Source organism: Solea solea, chromosome 9 (assembly GCF_958295425.1).
Source record: "Solea solea chromosome 9, fSolSol10.1, whole genome shotgun sequence".
NCBI classification, from domain to species: domain Eukaryota; kingdom Metazoa; phylum Chordata; class Actinopteri; order Pleuronectiformes; family Soleidae; genus Solea; species Solea solea.
Genome location: NC_081142.1, coordinates 10,498,937 through 10,526,927, shown reverse-complemented (window position 1 = coordinate 10,526,927; position 27,991 = coordinate 10,498,937). Strand labels below are relative to the sequence as shown.

Genomic DNA, 27,991 nt, shown 5'->3' with positions numbered 1-27,991 from the left:
TACACATTCAGTTTCCATTTTTCTACTTTTGATTCCAGTCCCAGCGTCAGGTAAATGACGGCGTAATTCTGCTCATCCTGTGCTCCCATTATGCAAAAATGCCAAAAATCCACTATTCTTTGCAAAGATTTATTTAGAAAACAGAGCAATCTCATTTACTGTGTTTTATGTGAATGAAAAGAATATACATCCAGTGATTTATTGGGATTAGTGTTCATGTTCATGTTCATTCATGTAAGTGAAAAACAAAGGCAGGCAGACTCACCCTCGTCTCCCACTGCTGCTCATTCTCCTTCCTCTCTCTTGCTTCGGCTCTTTGTTTCTCCTCCAAACGATGTTTGGCATCTGTTGCTGATTCAATGTCTTTCAGCTTCAGGTTCAGAGTCACGTCTCTCCACAATCTGATAGTTGAAAGAGATAAAAGTATTTTCTATGAAGCGTTTTTGTCTTTTCATGAAGATCTACATGAAAACAACGAACAAAAGAGCTGCATTCATTTCTCACCTTCGGGACTCGTATGCAAGCTGGTCTTCCAGCTTTCTCACTTTCTTTTTGATGATACCCAACCTCTTAGTGTCTATGAACACAGTGTTCTCCTAGAAAAAAGCACAATAATACACATTCATTTTTGTTGTCATGTATTCATTTTATTTAGTGCAAAATTCTTTCCTTTAGTTGTTATTCCTAAAGGCAAAGCAAAGTTTGTTTTGGCTGAACTCATAAATAATTACTAGTATGATAGTGATTATTGTCTAATCTAATTCACACCCCCCAGTACCTCAAAGAAAAAAGATAAAAAAAGATAAAAGAAGAATAAAAGAAACAAATTTGGACTCACCCCAGTGGCCCATTTGGCATACATCACTCCATTCCATTCTCCTTCAATGGAGCAGAAAGACTTCTTATCATTAGGTGGACTGCAACAGACATAAACAAAAAATAATGTTTACTTATCTTTTTGAAATCCACTGTCATTAGATAGCTATTAACTTGTTTCCTCTTACAAAATCTCAGCAGTGATCCTGTGCTTCTTTCCTCCATAGAAAGGTTTGGTGTGGAAAACTATGTTTGCACTGTAACCCGACTTGGAGCAGGAGATGTTGCACTCTCCACCCAGCTCCACCCACGGCACAGTCAGAATCGACCTGGACACACAGCGAAGCCAACGTTCATGAACAGACAGCGCTTAAGTGGTAATGACATAGATGAACACAGAGCAACAGTAACACACACACACACACCTGCCATATCCATTAGGAAAGGTGAGAATGTAATGTTCATCATGCTCCAAACATGACACACAACCTGGGGTAAAAAAGAAGGTAAAAAAAAAATCACGACACTTGGTTGTAACAGAGGGTGTAAAAATGTATACTTTGAAGTGTATCAGAGTCTTTTTGTATACCTTGGCCAATGTTGTGGACACCTATGGACATGCCTAAGAACTTAGACTTTGTCCAGATGTGAGCGTTGAACTGGATTTTCTTATTTAAACACTCTGCGTAGAATGCAGATACTGCAGAGAGAAGAGATTTTAAGCGGCAACATCTCAGTGAGAGTCTAGCAAACAAGCATGTACCTTCACAAAACACTGGAACACTTCAGTACATATTTGCTTTACAATTTTCAGCTCAAGCTCAGTTCAAATTTGAAAGGTAAATTAGTTTCAAAAAAAGTCATGGCTGAGGTGTTATTTTTCTTTAAGGCTTCTTGTAGGGCAGGGAAATCGTGTAAAACAAGTTTGGACACTCACTGGGTGGGTGGTGAGAGACCTGCTCTGCCACAAAACACACACTGTTGGATGAAGACCACGGAACTGGACCCTCTGAAACCGTCTCCTGAACAATAACAAAAAAACTGATTAAACCCATACTTGTATGAACACAAAAAATATGCAGGACGTCAATTTTGATTAGATGTATAAAAAAAAAATATCGAGTGCTGCATAAATCATTTCCACTATTTTTCCAGAGCAGCAAAATGCAGACATGGGATGAATGTTTCAGTTGTGTAATTTCTAAATGGCCTCTTGTTTGTTGAAACTATTTCTACTGCACTACTTTGCATCTATCTAAAATGCGCATAAAAACAGGGTGGAAACCCTGCTGACTACAGAGGCGAGTGTTCTCACCGTGTGTGGGGAGGGCTCCTCTGCCTCGCAGGGCAGATCCCAGTGACAGTAGAAAACTTCTCCCAGGATTGGATTGTAAGGTTTCTTGGCTACTGAGCCTTTCCTCCCTGCATGGAAGGCTGACAGGTACCATTTTACCACATGTACCATGCGCTCCCGGGCCTCCAACTGCTCAGCAATACTGGTGGAATTCAGATAGAAGGCACAGTTTTCAGTCTTTGATGTCCTTTTTTTTTTTATTTTTTATTTAAACAATAACTTGGACCTAACAGATGAGTTGTGGAAATGGCACATACCTTACAAATAAATCGGGATGTGCAAAGAAGTCTGCGTACATTTCCAACAAAGATCTCCTCTCTAAGATGAACGTAGGCAGGACCACCTGAGAAATAAGAGGAAGGAGGAAAACTAAAGCTGCTGGTTGTTGAAAAGAAACAGTTCATACAGATGATGATAGTGAGTAAATGGAGGATTATCTGCACTGCAGTGGGAGAGAGCTTATACAGACATTAGTGCAGTGCTCCAGCTCTTTACCTTTGTGAGGTCCATGCCCAAACGAACTTGAGAGAGCAAATGCATGATGACACTCTTGTGCTCCTCCACAGACTCGCCCTCCCCGTCATCATCGCGGTCATCATGACTGTCAAACATATCTGACGGCAACAGCAGAGGACATGTCTTATTTGGCTGTAAATGCATTGAGTTCCCTGCTTTTCCACGTGCAACAGAAATCAATTTGACATAGTTAAAGGGAGAAAGAGGTAAAAGTAACTTGCTATATTTGTGAGATGAGATAAGACGAGATAAAAGGATATTATTTGGGAGAAAGATCGCATAAGTTTTCCTCATTTACCTGCTTCTGTGGTACCATTGGACATGGTCGAGTTGAGGGACTCAGTAGTGTCTGGTCGTTTCAATGCAGTTTCTTCATTGGTTAGGGGAGGGGCAGCTGTGGGCCCTGAGGGACTGGGGGTAAAAAGAGGAGGTAAAAGGGAGCGGAAAAGAAGCAGGAAGCAGGGGGAGAGATTAAGATAAAATTGAGTAAGATTTCACAGGCAATTTTGCTGTAGACCTCTCTTTAACTGCCTATGCGGCGGGATTTTTATTCGCTCTAAGATGCATTTTTCATTTATCTATTTTTATTAATAGATTTCGGTGGTGATGTGGGAAAATGAGCAGCCTTAATGTAGGGATGCACTCTCTGAGTGCTTTCTCTGGTTACAACATTGCTGAAGCAATACATTCTCTCTGAACAGTGTAGGCTGCAAAGAGGTAGGGCTGTCACCTTTCATTCAAAATTCAATATTATTTAGAATGTAGGATGTAAAGTTCAAGATCGAACTGTAATTACCCACACATATCGCACAAGCGCCTATTTAGGTAGTAGAAGTCCACCACAGGATGCACGTAAGGTTTCCTACCATATCATATGTCAGCCACAGCAGACAGTACCTTGGAGATGTAAGCCTATGTGAGCAGGGTGTTTCAATCTGCAGATGTAAACCCCCTACTTTGGTGGAGAGACATGTGGTACATAAAGTAATCACAACTCTCTGTAAGCTGGCTCATAAATATCTATGTGTCAGGGACATCTGTGCGCTCCGAGAGTGTGTTCTCTGAGGGGTGGTGGAATTTATTTGAAATAATTATGAGTCTTTAAGTCGTTCGAACTTGATTTTTGGCAAAAGTGACAGCCCTAGAATGAAGTGGGGTGGAGTGGTGCTATACTCACTCTATGCAGTGTTTGGGTGAAGTGCTGCTCTGGTAAAACTCATCAGCGTCGTAGAACTCATCCTCGCTGGAGGAATAGGAGAAATCTGGCACTGAGTGTGAGGGCAGGGGCATGTGAGCCGGGGAGGCGATGCCACTGCTGGGGCCTGATGGGCCACTCCCTGATGTAAGAAGGGAAAAAAAAAAAACATTCAACCGGTATTCTCTTGCAGTGTTTACTATATAATGTGAAGGATCCAATAATAAGGCAGCTTCATTCATACAGCAAACAGATGAAGACGATCAAAGCAACATAATGTTTCAATTGGAGCACTCATTCCTGAGCCCAGCGCAGCAGACCATGAACAGTAACCAATTTTTAATACTGCGATTGCTTCCTCTGCAGAGCATATTGACAGTACTCTTGAGCATGCGGCCTGCCTCCTTAATGCACAGCACAGCATTTTAATACTGCTGCCTCAGCACAGAAGACGAATAGGCAAGAACCTCTGCTGTCCCTTGCTTTTGTACTTGACTTCTTAATTTACACAGCACTCAGAGGAGTGCAGCAACAATTTACCATCACTTTTTTTGTTCAAGCTTAGTTTTTATTCCATGTAGCATGTAAAAACCCCAAATTGCCCTATATGGGATTTAATTGAAAGCGCCAAAAGTATGTAAATGGACACCAATCTTGTCAGCTGTCTCTGAGGGCAACACTTTCCTAACTTGTATGCCAACATGGATTGTGATGAGAAAAGAAATGTAAACGTAAATATTCCAGGGCAACTGAGAAAACTTCAACTGCTAATTAAGAAGATAATGTAATAAGACTGGAAGCACCAGAACAGCTAGGAAATTAAGCTGCAATATTTTTGAATGGAACAAATAATACTATTTCCTAACAGTGGCTGATGCAGTTAAGTGAACTTTCACCTGTGCTGTTGGGAGTTGGGGTTTGCAGACTGCCCATCACCGTGACAACAGGGCCAACAGGTAATGTGGAAGGTCGTTGGTCTGATTTACACACCTGAGAAGCATCTTTAAGCAAAAACAAAAAGCAGATGAGTTATTACTGAAGCCAAATCACAATTAAAAACATTCCATGATTCCAGAGGTTCCCAGTGCTGTGAGATGGATAATGAAGTCTATTCATGTTTATCAGTGTCAACAGTACAAAATAAGTCCAAAAATGTAGCAAGATCTTAATAAACGTAGCCAATTCGTTTAGTGAACAATGAAGGACTGAAATCTGTGAAACATTTCTTAGAGACAAAATAGTGACTCAATATAATTTCAGTTAATAAAATAAAAAAAAGACATTTGTTGGCTTTAAATATTCCATTACAACAGCGAGTACTGAATGAAAATGTTGAGATTAGGTTGCAAACAACAGAGGGCGCTGTTTTCAGCTCTGAGTATGTTACAAAATATTAAGCTCTGGGTAAAGCTCTTGATCCCGCATGGCGGTTTGAAGGCAGCTGATCATGTACCTGTTGGTAGTGTGGTCTGTGTTGGCATTGTGGTGTTGACTACAGGAGTATCCAGAGGTGGCTGGTAGATCCCATCCACTGGGTTAATGGTGCTCTAGATGAAGCACATACAAACAGCAACAACCATCAACAACATCAACTTGACATCAGACACTCAAAGCACAGCACAAAACAACCTTCTCTTTACCAGTATACACTGCTGTTAAACAGGTAACAAAATGCACACTTCAGCTTGGCCTGCACACTCTACAGTCAGAAATGAAATCATCAGCCAAAAAGATGAGCCAACATGTTACCAACATGTAGAACCAAATATGGCTACATGCTAACCAAAATGGAAACTTTTTACATCCAAGGTAGGTGTGGATGTAAACTCTAAAAATAGCAGCTTGTGCGTTGCTAATAGATCCCCTTAATGCTATACATATGCAGCAACAAGAGCAGTGAAATATAGTATATGCACACCAGACCACAAGCAGATCGGTTTCCTTTGTCTCCATTTCCTGGAAAGATGTTAGCAGGTTTCATGACTAATCAATATGAAACCAACAACGAAGCTTGAGATTCCAATGACAGCAGTAGCTTCACACGGTGACTAAGTGATGAGCTGAAAGATAAATGCACCATGTTTCAACTATCTCTGTCTTTTCATTTCCCTGCGGTATAAATCGGTAGACACTCTGTTACTTATTATTTTGATAGTCAGTTAATCGGTTTCAGTGTTTTTTTTTTAATAATCAAAACATATTCAGATTTTTTTTTTTTTTTTACATTTTAAATGTGAATATTTATGTGTTTCTTTTCTCCATATAACAAATAAATCATTAAAAATTAATAATTTGGGTCTGTGGTCAAAACAAGACATTTGAGATCATCATTTTGTTGTTTGGGGAAAAAAAACTGTCAACATTTTCTGACATTTTATGGACCAAAAAAAAAAACATCCATTAACCAAGAAAATATCAGCGGATTAATTGATAATCATCGGCCCCATTACACATGCAAGCAGTAAACTGCCCTCATCAGTGCTACGGTACATTAACATCATTGTGTCAAGTGTATACAGACAGAAACAAATATACACACACCAGGCAGAGACTGTTTATGTGTAATGAGGTCAGTGGCACCAATGACCCAATTGACAGGAACACCAACAGCAACACGAGTGAACAAAGTAAAACCATATTGACCCGTATGTTCCAATAACTCACCAAATGAGATCTAATCAATGTGATGTGTTATTTGAACTTGCTGATAGCGGCTGGTCCCACCCCAACCTTGTTTCTACTCAGGTTTTTAATTAATGTTCTGTTCTTTTTGATTTTACTCAAAAAGAACAGAAAATTAGTCACTATCATGTCTGTGCTTTGACTCTGGGCTGTGAGTAGTAGGCCAAGTTTGGCCAGCTCGTTATCATTGCTTTTCTGAATTGAATAATACTCATAATATTTTTGGTGAGTATTATTAGGACTTGGTTTTGTTTCCACATTATATACATAAATAGTATTTGTCCATGTGCCTCTATGAAAGTAAGGCAAGAGCCTATGATTGGTATTTTTTTAACTGTGATATTAATACAGCTGGTAGCTCAAGCAGAGCAAAGCTTAGCCAAATGAAGAGACATTATTAAAAAAAGATATATATATACATATATACACATATATATATACACACATATATATATGCATATATATATATATACACATACATATATATATACACATACATATATATACATATATACACATGTACATATACATAGGCCTTTAGGGTGTGTGGTTTAGTGTTTCCTTGCACTTCAGTAAAATCCCTCTAGCAGTGAAGTGTTTGACAAGGTTAATTAAACATGCAACTAGTGTTTGAGTTACTGTAAACAAAGTACTACAATGCAGTTACTGTTTTCTTAGCGTTATGGAGGCACAGGCAACGTGACATTTAGATTTTCTAAAGCTGCAGCTATACTGACAGCACAAAGCTTATAGGATATAAAACATGTGCAGTTAAATGTGTGGACAGAGGTTACACACTTCTCTTTATATGATGCAATACTAATACTGTACTTAATGACTGTAAGAATAAGCCGGATATGTGAGCAATGCAGGTCTATGAGCTGTACAGCCCCATGTGGGATTCCTCTCCAAGGATCACACAAGAGGTTGTCCATGTGTTAGTCCATTAACTATAACCCATTCACATTATGCTGCCCACCATTTTCCAAAGCATAAAGAAATGTTTTAGATTGATTGTCTTCCTTCCAGGAAGCTGCTTGGATTGCTCTATTGCTTGTTCAATAAAAGTGTCATTTGACTGCATACAGTTGTGGGTAAGACTGATTGGAAAAGAATGCCTTGAGAATTGGCAGCTAAAAACACTCTCCCAGTTCACAACTGCATGATGACATGACTGTAATATTATTTGAAATTCCCGAACAGATCATCCATCTAATGCATGCTTAAATGCTTCATATCATTGATACATGCTTCAATGTTTACACAACATGTTGTGCGCAACTGGAAGATGGGAAATCAATCTATATGCTTTGGGAAACCTTCGACAGTAACATAAAGCAAATGTGTGTGAAACATGCTGAACCTCTGAAGGTGTCTTTGACATTAATACAGATTGCCTGCAGAGCGTTGTCTGGATATCTTTTCAGCTATTGGTGCTCAGTAGCTCAATAAGCAGGCAGTGTGGATAAAATAAATCAATAGTGAATTAGTAAGGTGCAACATTTTCTCACATGCAAACACACATGTATGGTCTTTGCACATATAAACACTTGCTCACACACACATACATGTTCACATTTCATATCCTGATAAAGAATAGTTCCCCCACCATTGCAAAAAGAATTTAAATCCCAGACGAAATCAGGAATTAGTTCATTAAAAGGACAGATGTGACAGAGATGAGGAAAAAGAGCTTCAGATAAGGGTATCACTAAGTGAGACAGCATGCACTAAAAAGATCTGATGTATCTGCTTTTCTTCAGTAGGAATAAACAAAGCCAGAAAAGAAAGTTAGCAGTTTGTTTGATTTAAATTTTTGTCATGGAGCGAGATCGTCAAACTTACTATAAGTCCGTTTGCATGTTGCTGTTCGTTACTTTGGTCCTTAAAATTTTGAGAAGACAATGTTAGACTAGTTGTGTAAGACGGTTCAAGAGTCATTTCATAAAGCATCCTGAGCATCTGTGGTGAAGAGAGCAATGACACCCATCTCTCCTTTCACATGGAGGTCAAAATGTTCACCAACCTGCCACATGCAGTAATTCTTTCATCACATGGTAAAATACTCCCATTGTTTCTTTTCAGGACTATCAAGCCAATCTGTATTCATACAGTTCTAATTTTTTATAGGCTTTGAGCTTCTGAAAATTTGGTAATGAATAATTTCCATGCTTTCAGTTGAATAGGTTTACGTCAATAGACATCATGGCCCAAACAAGTGTCCTATCACTCCTAACCCTGCCAAAATCTGGGTTAAAAATAAGAAATTAAATTAAAAGGTTAAGAGACACAAAGTAGTTACTATAGTGATGTAAACATATTTAAATGAGAGACTTAGCAATTGAACATACTTCTTAATATTTTACTCTGACTGTGGTAGGTAGGTATGTTTTAACCATCTAAATACTGAAAATGTTTCTTTGAATCCTGTTCATAAGTAAATGTTTTACTTATGTAACTGTGTTTTAGTAAAAAAAAAGAAATCAAGTCTCACCCAACAACCACATGAATCAGAAGAGGTTGCTCCACTTCCTTTTAAAGGGTTAAGTGGAACATGTGATGAAACAAATACGGGGCACACCCTCATCAAGCTATCACACCCAGAGAGCAACTGTAAGCAGGGAACTATCCCAGAAGCACACACACACAGTAACACAGTGCACAGAGCTGATGTGCTCTCACAAGAACAAATGCTTATGGTAAAAGGACAGACCAAGATACAGAGGTCAAACAAACATTTATATTGCATTTACCTTGGCAATTTGCAGCAGTACAATGCAGTGCTTGATGGACTCTACCATACTCTGAAAGAGAAACAAACCAAACAGAATTCAGAAATCATCAAGTCAAAGTTAAAAGACAGTAACAAAAATGTTTTCAGTTGTGACTTACACAAGTAGTCTCCTTCAAATTTTCAATTTTCTGTGAAAAGAAAAGAGGGCTGTAAAAATCAGCCATTTGAACACAAAAACAAGCTTTAAAGGCATAAATGCTGGTTCAACCACATGAACAGCAAGTCAAATGTAAAATGTCAGGGTAATAATCTCCCACTGTATTGGAACAGCATTTGTATTCAACAAGATAAGTTCTCATAGTGAAGACCGGTCATCATGACAAGTTGTCAGAGAGGAAGTGAATCACATTGCATCTGTTAAAACAAAACAAAACAAGAGGCCACTGACACATGCTGAAACTCAGCTGCTTCTCTCAAAACAAATAAATACCACTGTACCCAAATAATTTAAGTTCAGAGAAAATAGACAGCTTAGCCACTATAATAAAAACAGTAACTGGTTTATAAATGTTGATGATGATATTAAACTGAGAAAAGCAGCAAATCCTCTATGATTACAAGTCTGCCAGTCACAATGAGGACATTTTTTGGTGGGGCTAGAGAGTGTTACAGTTGAGTCTATCTCAAATAAATGATCTGTATGTAAACGTAATCATAATCATGCTCTATAAAGAACCACCATATTTAATACATTTTTAAAATGTGTTTTCTGAACACAAATGCCAAGGTCGATAAGAACTGTCACTTTCTGAACCACCATAATACATTTTATAACAAAGAAGTGGAATATCTGAAGATTTTTCTCTTCTTTGCATTACTGCCTCCTTTTTCTATTTCCTTTGCACACCTTAGCAAGTTGCACAAAAAAAGTATTAACGCTCTAGCTTTGATCCACACCCCATTTGCCATGCACAGATAGACGGCTGATATGGTGCGTTCCATTTACATTGGAAGTCAGAGTTAGGAACTGTGAGTGGCGTCACCTCTGAGATGAACACGTTCCAGTTGAGAGGCTGGAAAAAACATGGGTGCAAACATATCTCGGGCTAGCCATTGTTTGCAATACCAGTCGATAACAACCCTTTACAATGCTCTACAACTTTACGACAATTTATCCACGGTAAAAAAATAAACAGTGATATGTGTATGCCTGACTTACTGGAAACAAAATCAGACAGGAGTACGAAAGAGCTCCGGACATCATGTTACTTCTATGAGCCAACATGTTGGCAGCCTCAGATGCGGCAATATGAATGGAACGAGAGCTGGATTTAATCTGTCAGAGTTCACGACGCACTTTAAATCTATGGAGATTAACTGATATATCGCAACACTTGACAGACTGAGTATATCTGATCCCTATAATTCCCCCGGTCTGCTTTTTACAGAGCTGCAGTACTCTGCAGTACTCTGCGTCTTCAACTTCCTGTTTAACTTCCCTTCATCTTACTCTAACCTGGAGGGAAATGGATGATATCTGGCTTTGTGACGAACATTCAACTCAACAGTCTACTGGCTATTACTTTCTGAGTTTGAAATCAGACTACATGGGGCATTTAGTTGAAGGGATGCCTCTTAAACTACCACGATTTCCATGGCAGCCCGAATACAGATCCTTCTTTATTAATTTTTAAAGGGGGGAAAAAGTTCTAAAAAATTCAAGAATTGTGGAAGGATTTTGTGCCAAAATGGTAATGAGATTCATAATAATAATAATAATAATATAGAATGTAAAACAGTAGTGTGGATTCAGGCTGGGCAATAATTTAATGACAATATATAATGCAATATAACTTAATTTTATTGGAGTGCAGCAGAGGCTCAGTATATTGGTGAATATTGGACAAAGATACTTGAATATATACCAAAAGTTATCCCTTTAAATGTCTTACCCCAGATGTCTAAAATGTGTCTGTGTTTAACAATTATTTTTTCTTTCTGCCCATATAAAATTCTAAAACCACAATTTACATGTGGATTTCATTTTCATTAAAAAGCAAAAACCAGTCATCAATGATCTGACATTTATCATGACACATCTAGATATTGACTGATTTGAAAATGTTCATCGTGATATCCTTTTTGGAGCTCATCATCCAGCACTATTGTGGATGCTGACTCAGCATTCACACTGGATATTCTGATATCTTTAAACAGACAAACAGCAGATATTATAGTCTGTACCTCCTGTGTCAGCCTTTTTCCCTGCTGTTAGTCATAGCTCTAATGACAGTGAGAACATAGACCAGAAAGCCAGGACACAAGGACAGAGCAGCTCTGCTGGTACTCACTCTGCGTGATTCATCCTCTTTGCAGTCCTTGATCTTCTCATCAAACAGCTGTGTGTGAGAGAAAGATGTAATGTGAGCCAAAATGAGTACTGAAATGATAAGGTGAATCTGTACAGACGATGTGGTGGGCAGCAGCAAGCTCTTCTTACCAAGGACACATTAAGATATTCTGCACGAGACAATAAACTGCTGCTTCTTTAAATACATATTTCCTGTTTTATCACCAAACTACCACAAATCTGGATTTTAAATAACTTCTGCTTTGTTGAAAAAGAGTGAGAGAAAAAAAAACAAGTAAAGGGAAGATCATGATTTAAAACAGATTCAAGCACAAGCATGACAATATGCAATATGATGCTATTTGGAAACTGGATTTCTTTTTTCAAATTGACCATTTCACCTAGATCTTTAGCTAACACTGAATATAAAAATGTTTCTCCACTGATTCCTACCTTTAATTGGTCAATCAGAATCTGTAGGTAGGCATCAGCTTCAGCAAGCTTCTTATCAAAGTCTTGGACACTTGGAACAAATCCTGTCTCGGCCTCCTGAGGAAAACAAAACACAACTGAGTATCAGTGCAGCCATAATCAAACTCACATTTTCATATTCACACAATCACCATTCCGATTCCGGGTCATGTATTCACCTATTATCAATAAATGAATGTGTACACCCACTCATTGGCTCATGCCTGTCATTTCATGGCCCTATAGGCAAAGTAAACTATTACAAAACATGGTGAACAGAAATATCAACAGCTCTTTCAGCAACTTACTGTATGAAAGGATATATATGAATATACTATTGTTTAAGGCCACATGAAAGGCAAGCAGCTATGTCTGTCTGCCTGCCATGACTAAAATGTCAGACTTAAGCAAAACTAAATCAGGGAACTCTATTTTAAACTGCCATTTCAAATCACAAAGGCTAAAATTCAATTTTATCAGTTTTATGATCCATTCCAATCTAACATATCTAAAATATAATATTCTTAGGTAATAACAATTTAAGAGATTTTTACATCACAAAAGTTAATATTTGAAGGTATCATGTGGTAATGATCCATCATGTCTGAAATATATAACATGGCAGGAACGAACTGAAGTTTGACTTCTATCAAACTGCAATGCAATATATACTTCACTCAGATTGTTCAACCCTAATTGAGACACAATACAATTAGTATTTCTTTCATTATTTTAGTCCCATTGGAAGCACAAGTCCCTCACACACGCACACAGCTTGGCTTGCTGTGACACAACATTTCAGGCAGGAAAAACAAAAAAAGGCAGATAGTTGAACAAACACAAAAAAAGACTTCTGGAGCCGGTTAATAGACTAAACACTCAAAAATAGTGACAACACAGTAAGATGTCACGTCACATCAGGCAGATGACTAATAATAACACAGCATACTTCAGTGCAATTACCGGCTACAAAACAGTTATATAATATAAGATGAATGAAAAGCAGAGAGAAATAATTGAAGGGATTGTAGCAGTTGGAAGCCAATAGAAGTAAATCAGACTTTTACTAAACCATATTATAGATTATATGTTACCACTGGTTTGGATCTGCTGTGCTGCATAGTCCTGTTGTTCCCTGTGTTTGAAGGCGCTTTACTTTCTGCTAAAGACAGTCTCATAGGGACGTGAAGAAAAGCCATTTTCACCAAATACTGTTTGCACCAGCCCCAGCCAGAGCCTGCTAAATTTTAAACTGCAAAATTACATGCTAGTTTTATAGAGAACAAAGTCTAAGATAATGAAGGCTTATGTTAACTGGCCAGAGTTCCTCTGAGATCAAAGGTGCTTGTGACTGAAAAACCTAGGTGGCCACATAAGGGCCTGTGCAAACATCTGAAAACAGAAAACAATATTAAATATTAATTCAGATGTGAATGACTATATGTTGTATCAATGTGTCTAATATGCCCTCACTGGTAATCACTTGTAAATCAGTATATTCTATGTCTGGTTATTTATTCTTTTTTTTTTAGATATAATTTTTACTTCTCAAGCTCAACCAAAAGCAGAATACTGAACAATGAATCATATTTGCGCATCCAGTAAAGTATATTTGACAACTTTAAAGCAACTCAGCTTAACATCTTAAGCATTTTAGTGAGGATCAAATACCAAGATGTGCACAATCACTACCAAGTTTATAAAATAACACACAAACACCTCTTCACATAAATCAATTGAGAACATCAAAAAAGTCAATAAAAAGTTGCTTTACAGCAAGCCATGTTTGCATTACAGGTTGGAACAATTTGCCAAAGGAAATCGAGGGAAAAAATAAGGCAGTAAAAAGGAAGCCGACACAGTGAAGCAAAACAGGACGGAAATGTCCCTAGAATAACTCCAATAATTTCAGTGTCTCAGTGTCTCAACAGAGGGGGAAGTGGTGACAGCAGACAGAGGAGATGAGTTAGGAGGTGGAAAATCAGAGGCTGGATTATAATCAGACACCACAGCACCACGTCACAGTGATCGTCTCATCACTGTTCCGGAAATATTCCCAGACGACTGCACTTCTAAACTCCTCATTCCCACCAAACAGACTGTGGACACTTGTATGTACATCGGTGTGAAATATTGGGAATTATTTAGAGCAGTGTGTGAACTCTGACACATAAACAATTACCATACCAACCCATCCAACCACAGCAGATCAAACAAACAGCACCGCTTCCCCCTCCCCATCATATGTATTTGTCTTTCCACACATCGTGACCCACTCTAAAAATGCAGATGCCCCCGCAGCGCACTGCAGACCTTTACTTCCTCTGGCTATGGTGCAGTGGTGTCTGTGTTTGTGTGAGTGTGAGTGTGTGTGTGTGTGTGTGTGTGTGTGTGTGTGTGTGTGTGTGTTTTACTTACAGGGTGTGTTTCTCCAATGGACATGCTGCGTTAAACCTTGAAAATCTTTCCTGTCAGGCCATGTAGCCTGACACAAGATAGTTTCTCTCTTTTCCCTGCCTCCGTTATTCTGTTTTTATCCTGTTTTTAGCTCTGGCAAAGTTAGCGTTCCCTCTCCCTCCTCCCCCACACAAAAACAGAAGACAGTCTCCTCCTCTTACTCCCCACTGCAGTCTGCCAATATAAACCACAGCAGCCGTCAGACTGTGTGTTAGCTGGATAGTCAGTCTGGCTACAACATATCCTTCGGCAGTAGTTATCAGCTAAGCGTTTGGTATGAGGCAGACGGAGCCGAGTTAATCCAGGACCCTCCCCTGACAGGAAAGCTTCACTTCCTCTCATGAAGGCAGAACAGAAAACACACAAAGCAGCAGCAGCAACTGTGGAGAGGGACAAGCACTGAAGAGCGACACCGATTGGCTGTGGCAGTTGATTGGCTACAGCTGGGTCACATGGTGCTATGACAGCAGCTCTCTAAAAGTGAATAAATTTGAGTGTGTATGTGAGTTTGTCCACGAAGCAAGTCCAGGCAAGCACACGTAACACAACAGGAGGATTTGCCACAGCGGGAGGAAGGACAGAACAAGGAGGAGGAGGGAGGAAATTAAAAGGCTGGTCATAAGAGAGATGAGGAGGAACTTGGGGGGAAATACTGCATGTAGCTGATGATGTAAGCGGACAAGGAAAAAGGTTTGGTTTCAGAGCAGAAAATAAATTTGGTCAGGGAAAATGGGCAGGAGAAGCAGGAAAGAGAAGTGACTAAGTCTACACATATAACTTAATATTCACTTCAACTTCTGCAAGAACATATTTGCTTAAGGAGCCTCAAAGCAAACATTTCCTTGTAAATATACTGAATAAATTAACCATTCACACACACGTATATGCAAATAAGGTTACATACTCGAAGTTGGAGGGTGTGACGGAGGATGGTTCCCTCTAAGGCATGGATCCACTTCTCCCGCTCATCTGCATCACGAGCTGAAGATAGAAAAACACCCAGTGAGCCACTGTTTCCATACAGACGGCATCAGGACATTAGTTTTGTGTTACAATAATGACATTTTAACACAGAAGTGAAAGGATATGACAAGTGGTGACGTAGTCAGGGAAACCCTGTATTGGTAAGGGGAAGCAATTTATTTAGTTTTTTAAATCCAAATCTATATTTTACCCATCTTCATGGAAGTTAACATCACTAATAACTAACAAACAATTTGCTTTGTAGCTTCAGTAAACAACACAGATTGAAACCATGAGGGGGAAAATAGGGAATCTGATGGCAAGATATCACAAACTTGATAGTCAGTCTGACACAGTCTGGTAACTGGTAATATCCCACTAGTAGATCCATTAACCAGTAATATCCATATTTCCACATATTCTACTGCCATAAATGGAGATATAAACATGCCACAAAACGATTCAGTTAAAATGCTGCAACTTCTTTTTATTAAAGATCTTCACAAACAAATTCACACTTGGCTGTTTAGATTTTTTTCTTCTTTAAGTTTAAAATATGTTCACACAACTGACATGATTACTGCAGTGTGGCAGATATGAGCAGCCCTCACTCACATCCTGGTCACATGATGGTCATGGTTCATGTCTCTGTAAAACATGTTGCCTGTGCTCAGTGAAGCATTCACATGATTCACATGGGTGTATGAACCAGAACACATTTTCCCTTTTCCATTTCTGATGTCCGATCCAATAAGTTAGGGTTGCAAGCAGGGTATAATATTCACCCATGCATGTTAACTAGTATAAAAGTATAGCCTTTGGAAAGAAAACTTTTCAAACTCTGGCAAAATGGAGCAAAGCAAGGCTGCACCTAAACAGAAAACAAACACATACCCGGTCCCGCAATGACATTAAACGGTGACCCATCACAGGCCCCACTAACATACAAACACACACAAAAGGCACATGCACTCTTTATTGTCCTTTGCCATGACACAGACTGAAATGGATTCCCTCTGATCAGACTTAATTTTTTTAATTAAAGTTGCTCTTATATATTATCAAATGAGTTTAACTCATACAACACGTTTATGTGATGCTCAAGCATCTCTTGAATAAACTTGGTATAATAGACATTTTTCACAGCAGATATCGTTCAACATGGAATAGTTTGACAAACACAGGTTTGTGTAAAACCATGTTTTACCATTGAAGTGTTACTTAGGGTTCCAATCCAATTTTAAGCTTGTGTAAGTCTAGGTGTCAGACTAAATAAATACTTAACACTTTAACCCGTAGGAGCAGTTTCTTCCTGAAAAAGGTTACTTTGAAACTGCATACTTTTTTCCCATATTTTCTAGATGTGTTCCGTTAAACGACTGAGAAATAATTATACTGTATGGTCATTGTAGCGTTGTTAAAACAACAAATCTAATGGTGGCCCAAGATTTTTACATAGCACTGTAGCTTCACCTCTGCAGATAGTGTGAACCAAAGTAAAAAAAAAGCTGTGAAAAAAGATGTCATCGAATGTGCAAGCAAACTATATCCTGCGTAAGAGACATTTTTCATTGAATTTGAAACATGACTGTGCAGCAGATGAATGGCTGTGCCAGCAGAGAGGCTACGGCAGAAAAGCTTTTAAGACATTAAAAGGCAGCCGAGGCTCAGGTCAATCCACTCAGGCAGTGCTTCACTTTTCCCCTCAGCCAGACTCTTCAGAGGAACACATTACTGTGGCTAATGTTGTTTAGCTCCGTTCACATGAGAGAGGTAGTGTTAGTTCTGCTATTCAACACAGAACAAACACCAACTGTATGAACTGTGTCACAAATCCAATATTTGTTCAACTCTGTAGCGCAAATCCACCTGACAGTTTCCATTCTCTAGAATTGAGGAGTTAGTCAGTTAGCCCGAGGGACAATCACATGGAGGACACATCATGTCAAAATGGACCTCCACTCTTTTCAATCAGCAAGTTACTTCTCTTTAAAAAAACAACTCTGTCACTCAACATAAATTAACAAACCGTTTGCGCTTCATGTAGCACCAGGACATATATAAAAGGTCTATCTAAAAGAGGCAACCAATGTAAACCAGAGAGGTTAAACTCAGTCAACCATGGTGCAGAGCATAGAGAGGAAATGAGAAGTAGGTGGTTGTTACTAGTAGTGAACTAGTAGTGAAAGTGGACAGATGACTTTAAAGCTATTTGACCACTGTGTTATATTGTATTCAACTGGTGTAACTCAGAATTTGATAGTCATGGAACAAGTGGTGCTGTCAAGACCACACTACGACCAAGTCATTATCAAGAGCAGAGTGTACTGAGACCAAGACCATGACTTTTAGGGACTAAGGCCAAGACCAATCCACTATATACATAGTATAAACAATGAGGCTCTATTTTACGGATCAAAAGTGAACATGTATCAACTACAAATAAGAGTAGTGCAGAAAAATATTACAAACTCAATATATGAGTTTCAGTAAGCTCACTTTGCATTTTATGAATTAATAAAAATAAACAATTAGAATTAATATAAATCTTGAAGAGAACTAGAACACTATAGGGAACAAAGACTTCTAAGAAAATCAAGAATGTTTGAAGATATCAGAATACTCCATGTCTTTCCTTGTTATTCATAGTGACAAAACCATGTTCCAGAAGACTTTCTGATTCTGAAACGTACTGGTCCTTAAAAGTAGTGGTTTTATCGGGCTTGTCACATGCTGTTTTGTGCCTATTATGAAATTTAATAGAGGAACACAAGTCCAAAGGTCACCAAGTTATATATTTTCTTTTAACTCCGCACAACCATATCATAACAAAAAAAATGTTAATAGCAATTTATACGGCAATTAAAAGTGTACATGCCTCATGGTCCAGGTACTAAATAGTGTCAACTAAAGGTGGGTCATATGACAGTGATCGTAATCTAAGAGATGTTCATAGTTTACTTTTTAAGCAAAGTATAGAGAGTATGACATATTACTGCATTTAGTCTACTATCATAACATTAACAAACCAACAGAATGAGCACTTATGTTGATTAGACAAATTATATCAAGAGTCTCGTTCACGCATAACCTCATTCACATTCATTATTTGTTGAATTATAGATTTCAGGAATTCAATCAAGTTTACTGTGGCTGTAGCATGACAACACATGTCTATATTCAATGCTAATGGTTGACTGTGCTGAATATATGAAGAGCTAGGTGTACATAAATGTGAGTCTCATAAAGATACCACATCCAGACAAACTACAGATAAAACAAAAACGTTTTCTATCAAAACACAGTCTTACCATCTCAGTTATCAGTTATAATAATACTCCTCCCTTTTCCAAAAGACCTCTGTCAATTATTCATCCCACCGCTATTATCCCTGTTCCTTCCATTGACTGACAAGCTGATGAAACACTGCAGCACATATTCCAGTGGGAGGTCACAAGATCTGATGCTCCTAACTGCTACCTGTCAATACTGTGACACTGCACCTACCAAAAGAGCTGTGGAGAAATTACAATAAATGTAGGAGGTCAATTTAGTGGTGTTGCATTGGTGGTAATATTAGTAGCTGTTCAGTATTTAGCTCATTTGAACTATAATTTAGCTGAAAATAATTGACTGTAGCAAAGGTGATCATTTGGCTATGTTTGTGGGGACTGTGACCCATACTGATTTCAACAGGAAGGACTCTTGATAAGAGACATGTCTCTCATCCAGGCTGACAGGGAGGGAGAGGAGAGATTGATAGCTAATGTAGACAAGAAGGGGTGAGTAAAAGCACAGAGGGTAAAGAGGAAAAGGGGAAGCTGAGGGGCTCTCAGGCAACTCTGATGCACTGTCAGGGGAAGAAGGCTGTTAAATAATGAATGCATCTCTAAATAGAAAGACAGTACAGAGCTGCACTAACAGAGACAATGGGCAGCCAGCTCAGAAATACACTGCAACCTGTGACATGAACCATCATTTAAGAGCAAGTGTCTTCACAAATTATCATTTATAACACCATAACACAAAACACAACTTTGGTCATTGGAAATTTATACACATGGTAAATGGTATCAGTTTATCCATTTGCCCTTTTTACCATAATATCCATGCTCTTCACAAATTATCATTTATAACACCATAACACAAAACACAACTTTGGTCATTGGAAATTTAAACACATGGTAAATGGTATCAGTTTATCCATTTGCCCTTTTTACCATAATATCCAATTTCCTCAAAATGAGGCAGGTAAAGTCAATACAGTTATGATGTCAGATGGTTATGGGAGGCTAAGAAAATTGACTATAACTTCTGTGTTGCCAGATTTTTATATGACGCCGTATAACCCCTAAAAATGTCAAGGATTAGTGGACCTCAAAAAGTGCAAAATGGAGAGGTTACAGGGGAGTCAGAGTTATGACATCAGGGAGAATATTTGTTTGCTTGTTGATAAGTTCATAGTGTTCAGTGAAAAACAAGTGTGCTGTGTTTTTATATATTTTGTACATTATGTGAAGATGCATCCGAGCGGGAGCAGTAATGTTTGCTGTGAAACCCGGAAGAGTGGCTGTATAATATGCTCACATCACAATCATTTTACAACAACAAAGAAATGTACTCAACGTTGTGTATCCAGAAACTCATGTTCACATATTTACGTAACATATTCAGTGTCATCTTTTCTCTTTGGGTCCTCTGGGTATCTGGAGAGGATGTGTGACATTTGATTAATTTGTGTCAGGGTTGACACAGGTTCAATGTGTTCTGAGCAACAATATGCTGTTTTACATTATCCAAAATAACAGCATACATTTACCTGTCATACATTAAAAAAAACATGTACTTATAAACATGTACACATTCTAATCTCATGATTTCAATCATATTACTCCACACTTTGTGTATAATGTGTTGTCTGTGTTGCTTAAAAACACCAAAACAAACCCTGGCTGACACAATTTTTCTTATTGACTGTATTAAAGAAGGTTTTTAAGTAACGCTCTCAAACTTGGACTCACTAATTCAAACAGCCTTTGCGTGATGTTGTCCTGCTCTGTTACTCATGTACTCGTTTCGCAGTAATTCATTTAATATCTAACCAACAACATTACTGTTACCATCACTATTAAAATCTGAGTACAATTATAACCTAAAGAGGGGAAAAACAGCTAATCCTGTGACAAACAAAAATGCTTTTCTTAACAATTCAGTCAGTACAAATATTTAACTAAAACAGGACACATACATTCTCAATCCCCGACACTTCATGGCTGGCTGACTGCCACCAAACAGTCTACTCGCATAGGTCTGAACTGTCCTTGAACCACCATAACAAACCAATTCACACGAGTGTTACAAAGCATACTGCTCCACCCTGACTGTACATCCCAGTAGGCAAACAAACACTGCCTGCTTTCGATCCTTTCGTTCTGGACTGGCATGCATGCAGACCATTGACGTGCATGGTTTTCTCCTTACCCTTGCGTTTGTAGAACCACAGCATACAGCTTCGGAACACAGACATGGGAGTGGGCATGGAGGAGGTGTGTGGGGTGGGGGGCCCATGGACTGTGGATGGTGACCCTCAAGAACGAGGTAAATGGCAGGTGCTGGTGGTGAAGTGTGAGGGGTGTTGTCAAAATAGAAACCAGTGAACAGATGGGACAGATGAAAGAAAGGTGGAAGCGATTACTTTAAGACCTGGTGGCGTGATGGAGTAAAAAGAGGATGTCTGTGGTGTGCTGGACTGGACCCAGTCAAAAAGGAGGGAAGGGCTGGCAGGACGGGAGGGGGCGATGCTGTAGCTTGGAGCCAATCCTGTCCCTACAGAGTGACTGGTTGTCAGAGAGTGAGCGGTGTGAGCGATGAACCAAAGGATGAACTGAAGAAGCAACAAGAAGAGACCTGAGCTCAGCTTCCAGCTCAGCAGTATTTCCCTTATTATTCCCAAGGCTTGACTGCACACAAGCAGCAATATTCCTCCTCAGCCACAGACAAGAGTAAAAAAAAAAAAAGCCTTACTTGCTTGTTCTGTTCTAGAGGAATCTGTCTAGCTTGCAGTGGAACAAATCTTGTTTATCAATAGAAAGACATGTCAGTCCAACTTCTCTGAGCTTGGAGTGGTTCCATGGGATGAAAGAAAAGCCGAGAATGCGCACCGCATGCTTTGACATTGTGTAAATGCCTGTGTGCATGTTTCCTGCTGTTCGAGCAGACCAATCCAAGTCTTTAAAGGTGGGGAAGGAAAAAAGCATGAGAGTGAGTGAGTGAGTGTGTGAGAGAGGGAGAGAGAGCCAAAGCGAGAGAGAGAGAGAGAGAGAGAGAGAGAGAGAGTGCTGAGAGGGATGGATTCAAAGAGATCACAGAGAATCAAAGCCAGTGACGACAACACGGAAGAGGGGTGTGGAATAAAGAGAATCAAAGCCTGTGATGACAACACGGAAGAGGAGTGTGGAATAAAGGGAGCAAAATTAAAAGGGGAACACCTAACCTTGGAAATGGAAAGTCTTCTGGTCCACAGTGATGGTGAATGTGCTGTCGTCCTCGTCATCAATGCCGATCACAGCTCCCTAGAGAGAGAGAAGAGGGAGGGAGAGAGAGAGAGAGTACACGTCATACTCCACTTTTCATTTCTGTCCTCATGCGGTCCACATTTTCCTGCAGCCTCCTGAATGAGTCTCCTTTGTAAATTACCCATGATCCATCTCAGCACCTCTCTTTCTCTCCTTCAAAAGCATCATATCCTTTTGTCACATCACTTTCTCAGAATCCATTTGTTTCCTGCTCACACACACATATACAAGTGCAGCATTATGGACCATGGCCAGAGAAGAAAGGGAGAAGGAGGAGGAGAAGGGCAGGGAAGGGTGGAGGGAGACAGACACAAGGGACCAGCAGCTCACAGCCAACTGCATAGAAATGGCCTGCTGGCTGGCCGGGGCACTTGCTCCTAGCAACAGAAACAGGGTGTGTGACTCAGAGCTTACTTTTACACCCAAACCTACAAATAATAAAAATCCCATGACATCACCACATGGGCTGGATTCTCTACGGCTGCATACTGGCAAGAATCATATCCCAATACAGGGGTGATGATGATACCCATGATGATAGCCATATGCAATATGTAATAAGCCTTCTGCCATCTAGTGGTTGGAGGCTTAAATACAAAGCAAAATCAATGTAAAAAATCCAGTCAAGAATTGTGCCATGAAACATCGCAATATGTTTGTGTATCAATACTTTCTGCATGGTATATTCAATAATATACAGATGTCTATACAAGATATTGTTTAAAAGATGTGCAAATTCCCAGTAGTACAGAAACTGCAGCAGTGAGCAGGATTCAGTGTCACATGACCTCTCGCTAGCAACCTCCTTGTCACACAAGGTTAGGCTAATTGTGTTAGGCTAATTGTGAGAAAATATGGGAGACACCAGCCCCCGCAGCTAAGTTTTTGAATTGTTTTATTATTTGCTCTTGTTGTATGCTGCACAGTTTACATTCTTCTACACTGTAGTTCAACTATACGTCTATGAATTTTTACCTGAATGTTAAAATTGAAAGAAAATAAGAGTTGTTTTCCTTAAACAACTAAAACAAAACAAAGTAACAGTTAGCAGTGAGTATGACTTCATTAAAACATTCTCAACCAAGCATACAATTAAAAAATTTAGTTTAACAATTTTTTTCTTCTGTTGAGTAATCCATGTCAAAAAGATCCAAACAGGCATATTAAAAGTTGTAAAACAACACAAGGCAAGTGGAAGGGAAGCAAATACATTCAACAATCACTGCCAGCTTTCACCTCCATAATGCATATCCATTTGGCATACCATCTGTAGTACATTACAGTGTATCACAATCATTGAGCCCAAACGAAAACCTTTGACCAATGATAACGTGACCATAGATAACAACAGATCCTCTTTTCAGATACTTTCAGGGACATACTTCCTCCCTCAATGAGATCAGGATGCTCAACAAAAGTTGTGAGGTGGTAAACAAAAATGTGGCTTTCACCTTTCACTGTACCTGTTAAATCTCAAGAGAAACTCATGTCACTCTTATGGAATGCCATGAGTGCATACACTTCAGAGTTTTCCTGTTTAAATGATTATAGCATGCACAGGTACAGATACAACTGACATGACTTGACATGTAAATGTGCCTTAACTGGCTCTAAGGACCTTAAAATAAGGCACTCATTCTTAATTTCATGAGAAGGGTTTCATCAGCGCTGTTGAGCAATTCACTGTTAGAATAAAAACGAACCAGAGAAGCGCTCAAATCCTAAAAGCAGACACAACTGCAACAAAACACTGACTTGCCACACAAATACCTCAGCAGAGAAAGAGAAGTGATATTTTTGAGTACTTTGCAGTTCCCTAAAAACTGCAAAAGCTAGATCAATTGTTTCCCTTTTGTTCCATTTGCTGTAGACTCAAGAGACAAGTTGTACATTTCAGCTCTTTGAGCTTTCCTGGTAATTTCATCTACAATGTTTGGTTGCCTAACCCTTGACTGCAATAAGTGCGATTCTGGACATTCACCACAACCTCTTTCATTTCTAGTTAGTGTTGGTCTCACTTGAGCCTCCTCTTCAGGGGGTGAAATGCTGTATTATGTTTTCTTGGCCCATCTAAAGCCTTTAGTTACTGACAGTGTAAGCAGTAACCCTGAATGTTTCCATTTAAACTGGCAGAAACAAATATTTCTGTGGATATCTAAATTCCTTCTGCTGCTTACATCATCAACAAATATTAGTGAGCTAACTCCAGAAGTAGCCATGACACCAATTTCCCATTGCTTACCAGTGGAGGCTAGTGTTCTTGATCACAAGCAGATCATGGGGTCTTTGCATCACTTGTGTGCTTTTACGAATCATCTCTATATTTGTTTGGAAATTCCATTCTGGCCTTCTGATTCTTACTGCATCCCAGAGTCTGGCCTCTATGTTCTTGTGAACGATGATGCCTTTACCCTTGCTTTGAGGGGGTTTGAGATGAGGTCACAGACTGTAATTTTGAGGTTTTTCCAGTCTCACGATATTTGTAATCATCATGTGCTGATGTTGTTGTCGTCTGTTTACCTGTTTGTTGCTTATTACAGCAGTGGTGTTCTATTTTAAGAACATTTTAAATTGTTGAGTGGGTACCTGTGGATACCTAGGTTTTCACATTTTTCAATATTTTTCTGATATTTTATGGACCAAACAAGTACTTCATTAATCGAGAAAATAATCGAAAGATTTAACAATTTATGAAAATAATATGAAAATCGCTGTATGAGATACCAGAAAGGTAAAAATTAAAAATACAAAAATCTTAAATGCACAGACTGTAAAAATGAAATTAAAATCAGCATGTTGTGGGCTTCTCATTTACTCTTTATGGGAGAATATTTGTTACGCAGTCAGATAATTACGTCTTTGATATAGCTTGGTGGTAAATGCATTAGCACAAATGTGTTGTGTGTAAATTAGGACTCTTGTCTTATATTCATCTATTTATCTTATAACTTTAAGTCTATTGTATACAGTGCTGAAACAATTACTTGATTCATTGATTATTAATCGATTACTAAAGGAATCGTCAACTATTTTGATAATCGATTTATCAGTTTGAGGGTTTTTTTCATTATTAAAACAAGTTCCTCAAGTTTTTCAGCTTCTAAAATGTGAATATTTTCTGGTTTCTTTGTTCCATATCACAAAGAAGTCATGAAAATGTAATCATTTTGGTTTGTGGACAAAACAAGACATTTGAGAACATGATCATGTCAGGGTTTGGGAAACACTGATCAATATTTTTCAAAATGTTCTCACATTTTATGGTTCAAAGAAATAATTTAAATAATTGTTAGTTACAGCTCTAATTGAATACAACAAAAATTGTGTTGTTTTGCCTTTCTGAGCCATTGTTCTTTAGGTCAGATCATCTGACCTCATTCATATTTCCTTTATTTTTTCATGTATGTAAAACCGATAGCTTTAAGAGTCATTAGGAATCTGAAATAGGACAACTGCTGCCACCTAGTGGACAATGCACATCTGAACACATATTCCTTACATTAGTTTAGCTAAACCAGTGCAGCAAAAGAGCTGTAAACATGGCTGCAGATTACAGTTCCATTACTGAATGTATTCTTCCTGCAAATGATTAAAGCTACACCATACAGCCTATAGACAAACCTATAGGTTCTCAAGACTGCATTGTTAAAGTAAATCTCATCAGAAAGTCATTCAAGGGGTGTGTTGTACTGCTCACTGAGAAACACTGTGTAGAACAGTAATCCAATTATCTGGCAAAGTAGGCAAGAGACTGAGCCAAACATGCAGACAATGCACCTCATTTATCATATGTAAGCATTAGGACAGCCCAAGGATTTGAAAATCTTACCCTGAGTCGTACACAGCCTCTTCTGGACCCTCGCATCATTTTGTCCTTCGACTGTGAACCAACAACAAAACAAGTAGTGAGTACAGAGTAGAGGAAAGGTAAACTGTACTTACTCAAAGTTTTGCAAAAACCTGTACAAGGAAGTGAATAAGGATGTTATTCTTTGGCTGACGATAGTTTGACAAAACACAGAAAAGTATTAACTGTTGAACTCCCATTTAGCTGCTTCAGTTTAAGTCATGCTAAAGCTGTTTTCACTCATTAATACAGCAAATGTGGGCCTAGCAGATGTTGCGATTCATATATAAGGAAAGATGTCAGGCTGATCCGCATGGAATGGACACACTCCCTTTAACCCACTGTGCATCCTCTGGAGTTTCTCCTGCTGCTTTCTCACAAGAGCTCATTCGATCATTTACCTCAGAATATCAGATTGATCTAAACCAGTGATTGTACCTAATTGGTTCCTAGTAATTACATTCCAAGTTGTAATATTCTTTCCTGCCTTTAAAGAGAAACAAAATGTTTTGGCAATGAAAGATTACAATACAGGACTCTTGAATTAACCTGTGTGTAAAGCAGCAAACCCTTTACATTGAAAAGCTAAAACCTTGTTATTCATGTTGCGTTTTAGCACAAACCCAGAGACTAAATGAAACTGATCCTAGACTTGCATTCATTTATACACATTGATCGGTTTTTGGCCACTAAGTTGGTGTTCAGTTGGGATCCTTAATGTTGTATTGGTGCCTTTATTTCCCTCACCAATTACTGTTATAAATAAAGCCAATTACTTCAGGCATTGTTGAGGATAGTATCTGCTAAGCTGAATATACTTTACTGTGGATTTAATTACGAACAAGTGACTACAGCACACGTAAACAAAAAGAGAGATGCTCGGTGAACTCAGATAACTTTGCTTATCTTCGGCACAACTTATTTGTGTTAACAGTAACTGTCTCTTGACTGCTCTACTATCGACTTTACTTATCAGAGCAACGATTAAATGAACCAAAATCCAAACTCTTATGTGAGGTCTTGCTAGCTTTTCAGCTAGCATTCCAATAACCGACCGGGTATTAATGACAGCTAGATAACAAATGTAGCCTCGACGACGTCGAGAATCACACCTACCTTATATTTAATGTCGTGAACTATACGCCACAATATATGTGTCATTTATTGCTTTTAGCTTAGCAAGCTAACATTCGCGGAAGTAAAGGGCGAACTGTAAGACTCGATTGGCTGATTGCCGTGAAAGGAGCATTGCTATTCGTTATCGGTCATATCCGTCACCAAGAAAGCCCGCCTCATTTTGCCAGCTGAGACTCCCAACTCCTGACAAACACAAGGCCTTGCTCCCACTCGGATTTGACAAGCAGCGGCAACTTAGACCTTCTGTAACCGCCTGAGCGGGCCATTCCGCGGCTGAAAACCGAGGAAATTCACGTACCGTGTAGTATGAGAGCAAGCCGGCATTATAGTCCAAAACAAACCAACGGTACTGCCACCCTTTCATGACGTTAGTCCACTTGCTGAGCGGCCCCTCCATGATGGACGCCATCTTTACAATTGGCTACGGTTTGGGAGGAGTCGGAAATTGTGTCACAGCCCCGGTGCTGCTGCTGCTGATGATGATGATGAAGAGGCGGATGAAAGGATGACTGTCTGGCTTCCACAATATCAAATGAACAATGTATAATTTATGATAGAACCACATCCATAAAACCACATTTATTTTACACATTTATTCATAGCCTTTTACAAGAGAATGGGGCAGTTTATTAATGTATCTGATGCAAAACACAAGAAACTTTACTTGTCACATTGTTTGACATTTTTTGGATGACCCTCTGGTCCTATTCATGAACAACAACAATACTAATACTATTAATAATATCATCAATAATAATAATAATAACTCCTTTAATTACAATGAGGTCCTCACACTTAGTGTGTTTTGACCCTGAATGGACCCCTTGCACACCCACATGCATGTCAGGGTGTGAAGGGACAGCAATAAAATGTTAGTCCCATAATGGGTAAATT

General features: G+C 38.9%; 1 protein-coding gene across 4 annotated transcripts in view; it reads right to left on the bottom strand.

Annotated features, from left to right (window-relative positions):
• The window catches only part of osbpl9 (oxysterol binding protein-like 9), a 29,868-nt gene extending 2,321 nt beyond the window's left edge, over positions 1-27,547 (bottom strand). Inside the window, exons 1-23 of one of the 4 annotated variants that reach the window (XM_058638000.1) lie at positions 27,396-27,547; positions 25,943-25,993; positions 22,032-22,110; positions 15,480-15,556; positions 12,101-12,196; positions 11,649-11,696; positions 9,456-9,485; positions 9,317-9,367; positions 8,409-8,447; positions 5,335-5,428; positions 4,778-4,882; positions 3,864-4,023; positions 2,985-3,097; positions 2,666-2,784; positions 2,428-2,513; positions 2,132-2,312; positions 1,754-1,838; positions 1,406-1,516; positions 1,242-1,305; positions 1,005-1,145; positions 839-917; positions 505-596; positions 266-401 (exon numbers count right to left, since the gene is read on the bottom strand). In XM_058638000.1, coding sequence (XP_058493983.1) covers positions 266-401; positions 505-596; positions 839-917; positions 1,005-1,145; positions 1,242-1,305; positions 1,406-1,516; positions 1,754-1,838; positions 2,132-2,312; positions 2,428-2,513; positions 2,666-2,784; positions 2,985-3,097; positions 3,864-4,023; positions 4,778-4,882; positions 5,335-5,428; positions 8,409-8,447; positions 9,317-9,367; positions 9,456-9,485; positions 11,649-11,696; positions 12,101-12,196; positions 15,480-15,556; positions 22,032-22,110; positions 25,943-25,993; positions 27,396-27,506 — 2,148 coding nt within the window. In that variant the 5' untranslated portion in view covers positions 27,507-27,547. Of the gene's footprint in view, positions 1-265; positions 402-504; positions 597-838; positions 918-1,004; positions 1,146-1,241; positions 1,306-1,405; positions 1,517-1,753; positions 1,839-2,131; positions 2,313-2,427; positions 2,514-2,665; positions 2,785-2,984; positions 3,098-3,863; positions 4,024-4,777; positions 4,883-5,334; positions 5,429-8,408; positions 8,448-9,316; positions 9,368-9,455; positions 9,486-11,648; positions 11,697-12,100; positions 12,197-14,536; positions 14,962-15,479; positions 15,557-21,019; positions 21,535-22,031; positions 22,111-25,942; positions 25,994-27,395 lie in introns of those variants that run through there. The other 3 variants (XM_058638001.1, XM_058638002.1, XM_058638003.1) reach the window with 3 other exon arrangements.
• Positions 27,548-27,991: the final 444 nt, after the last annotated feature.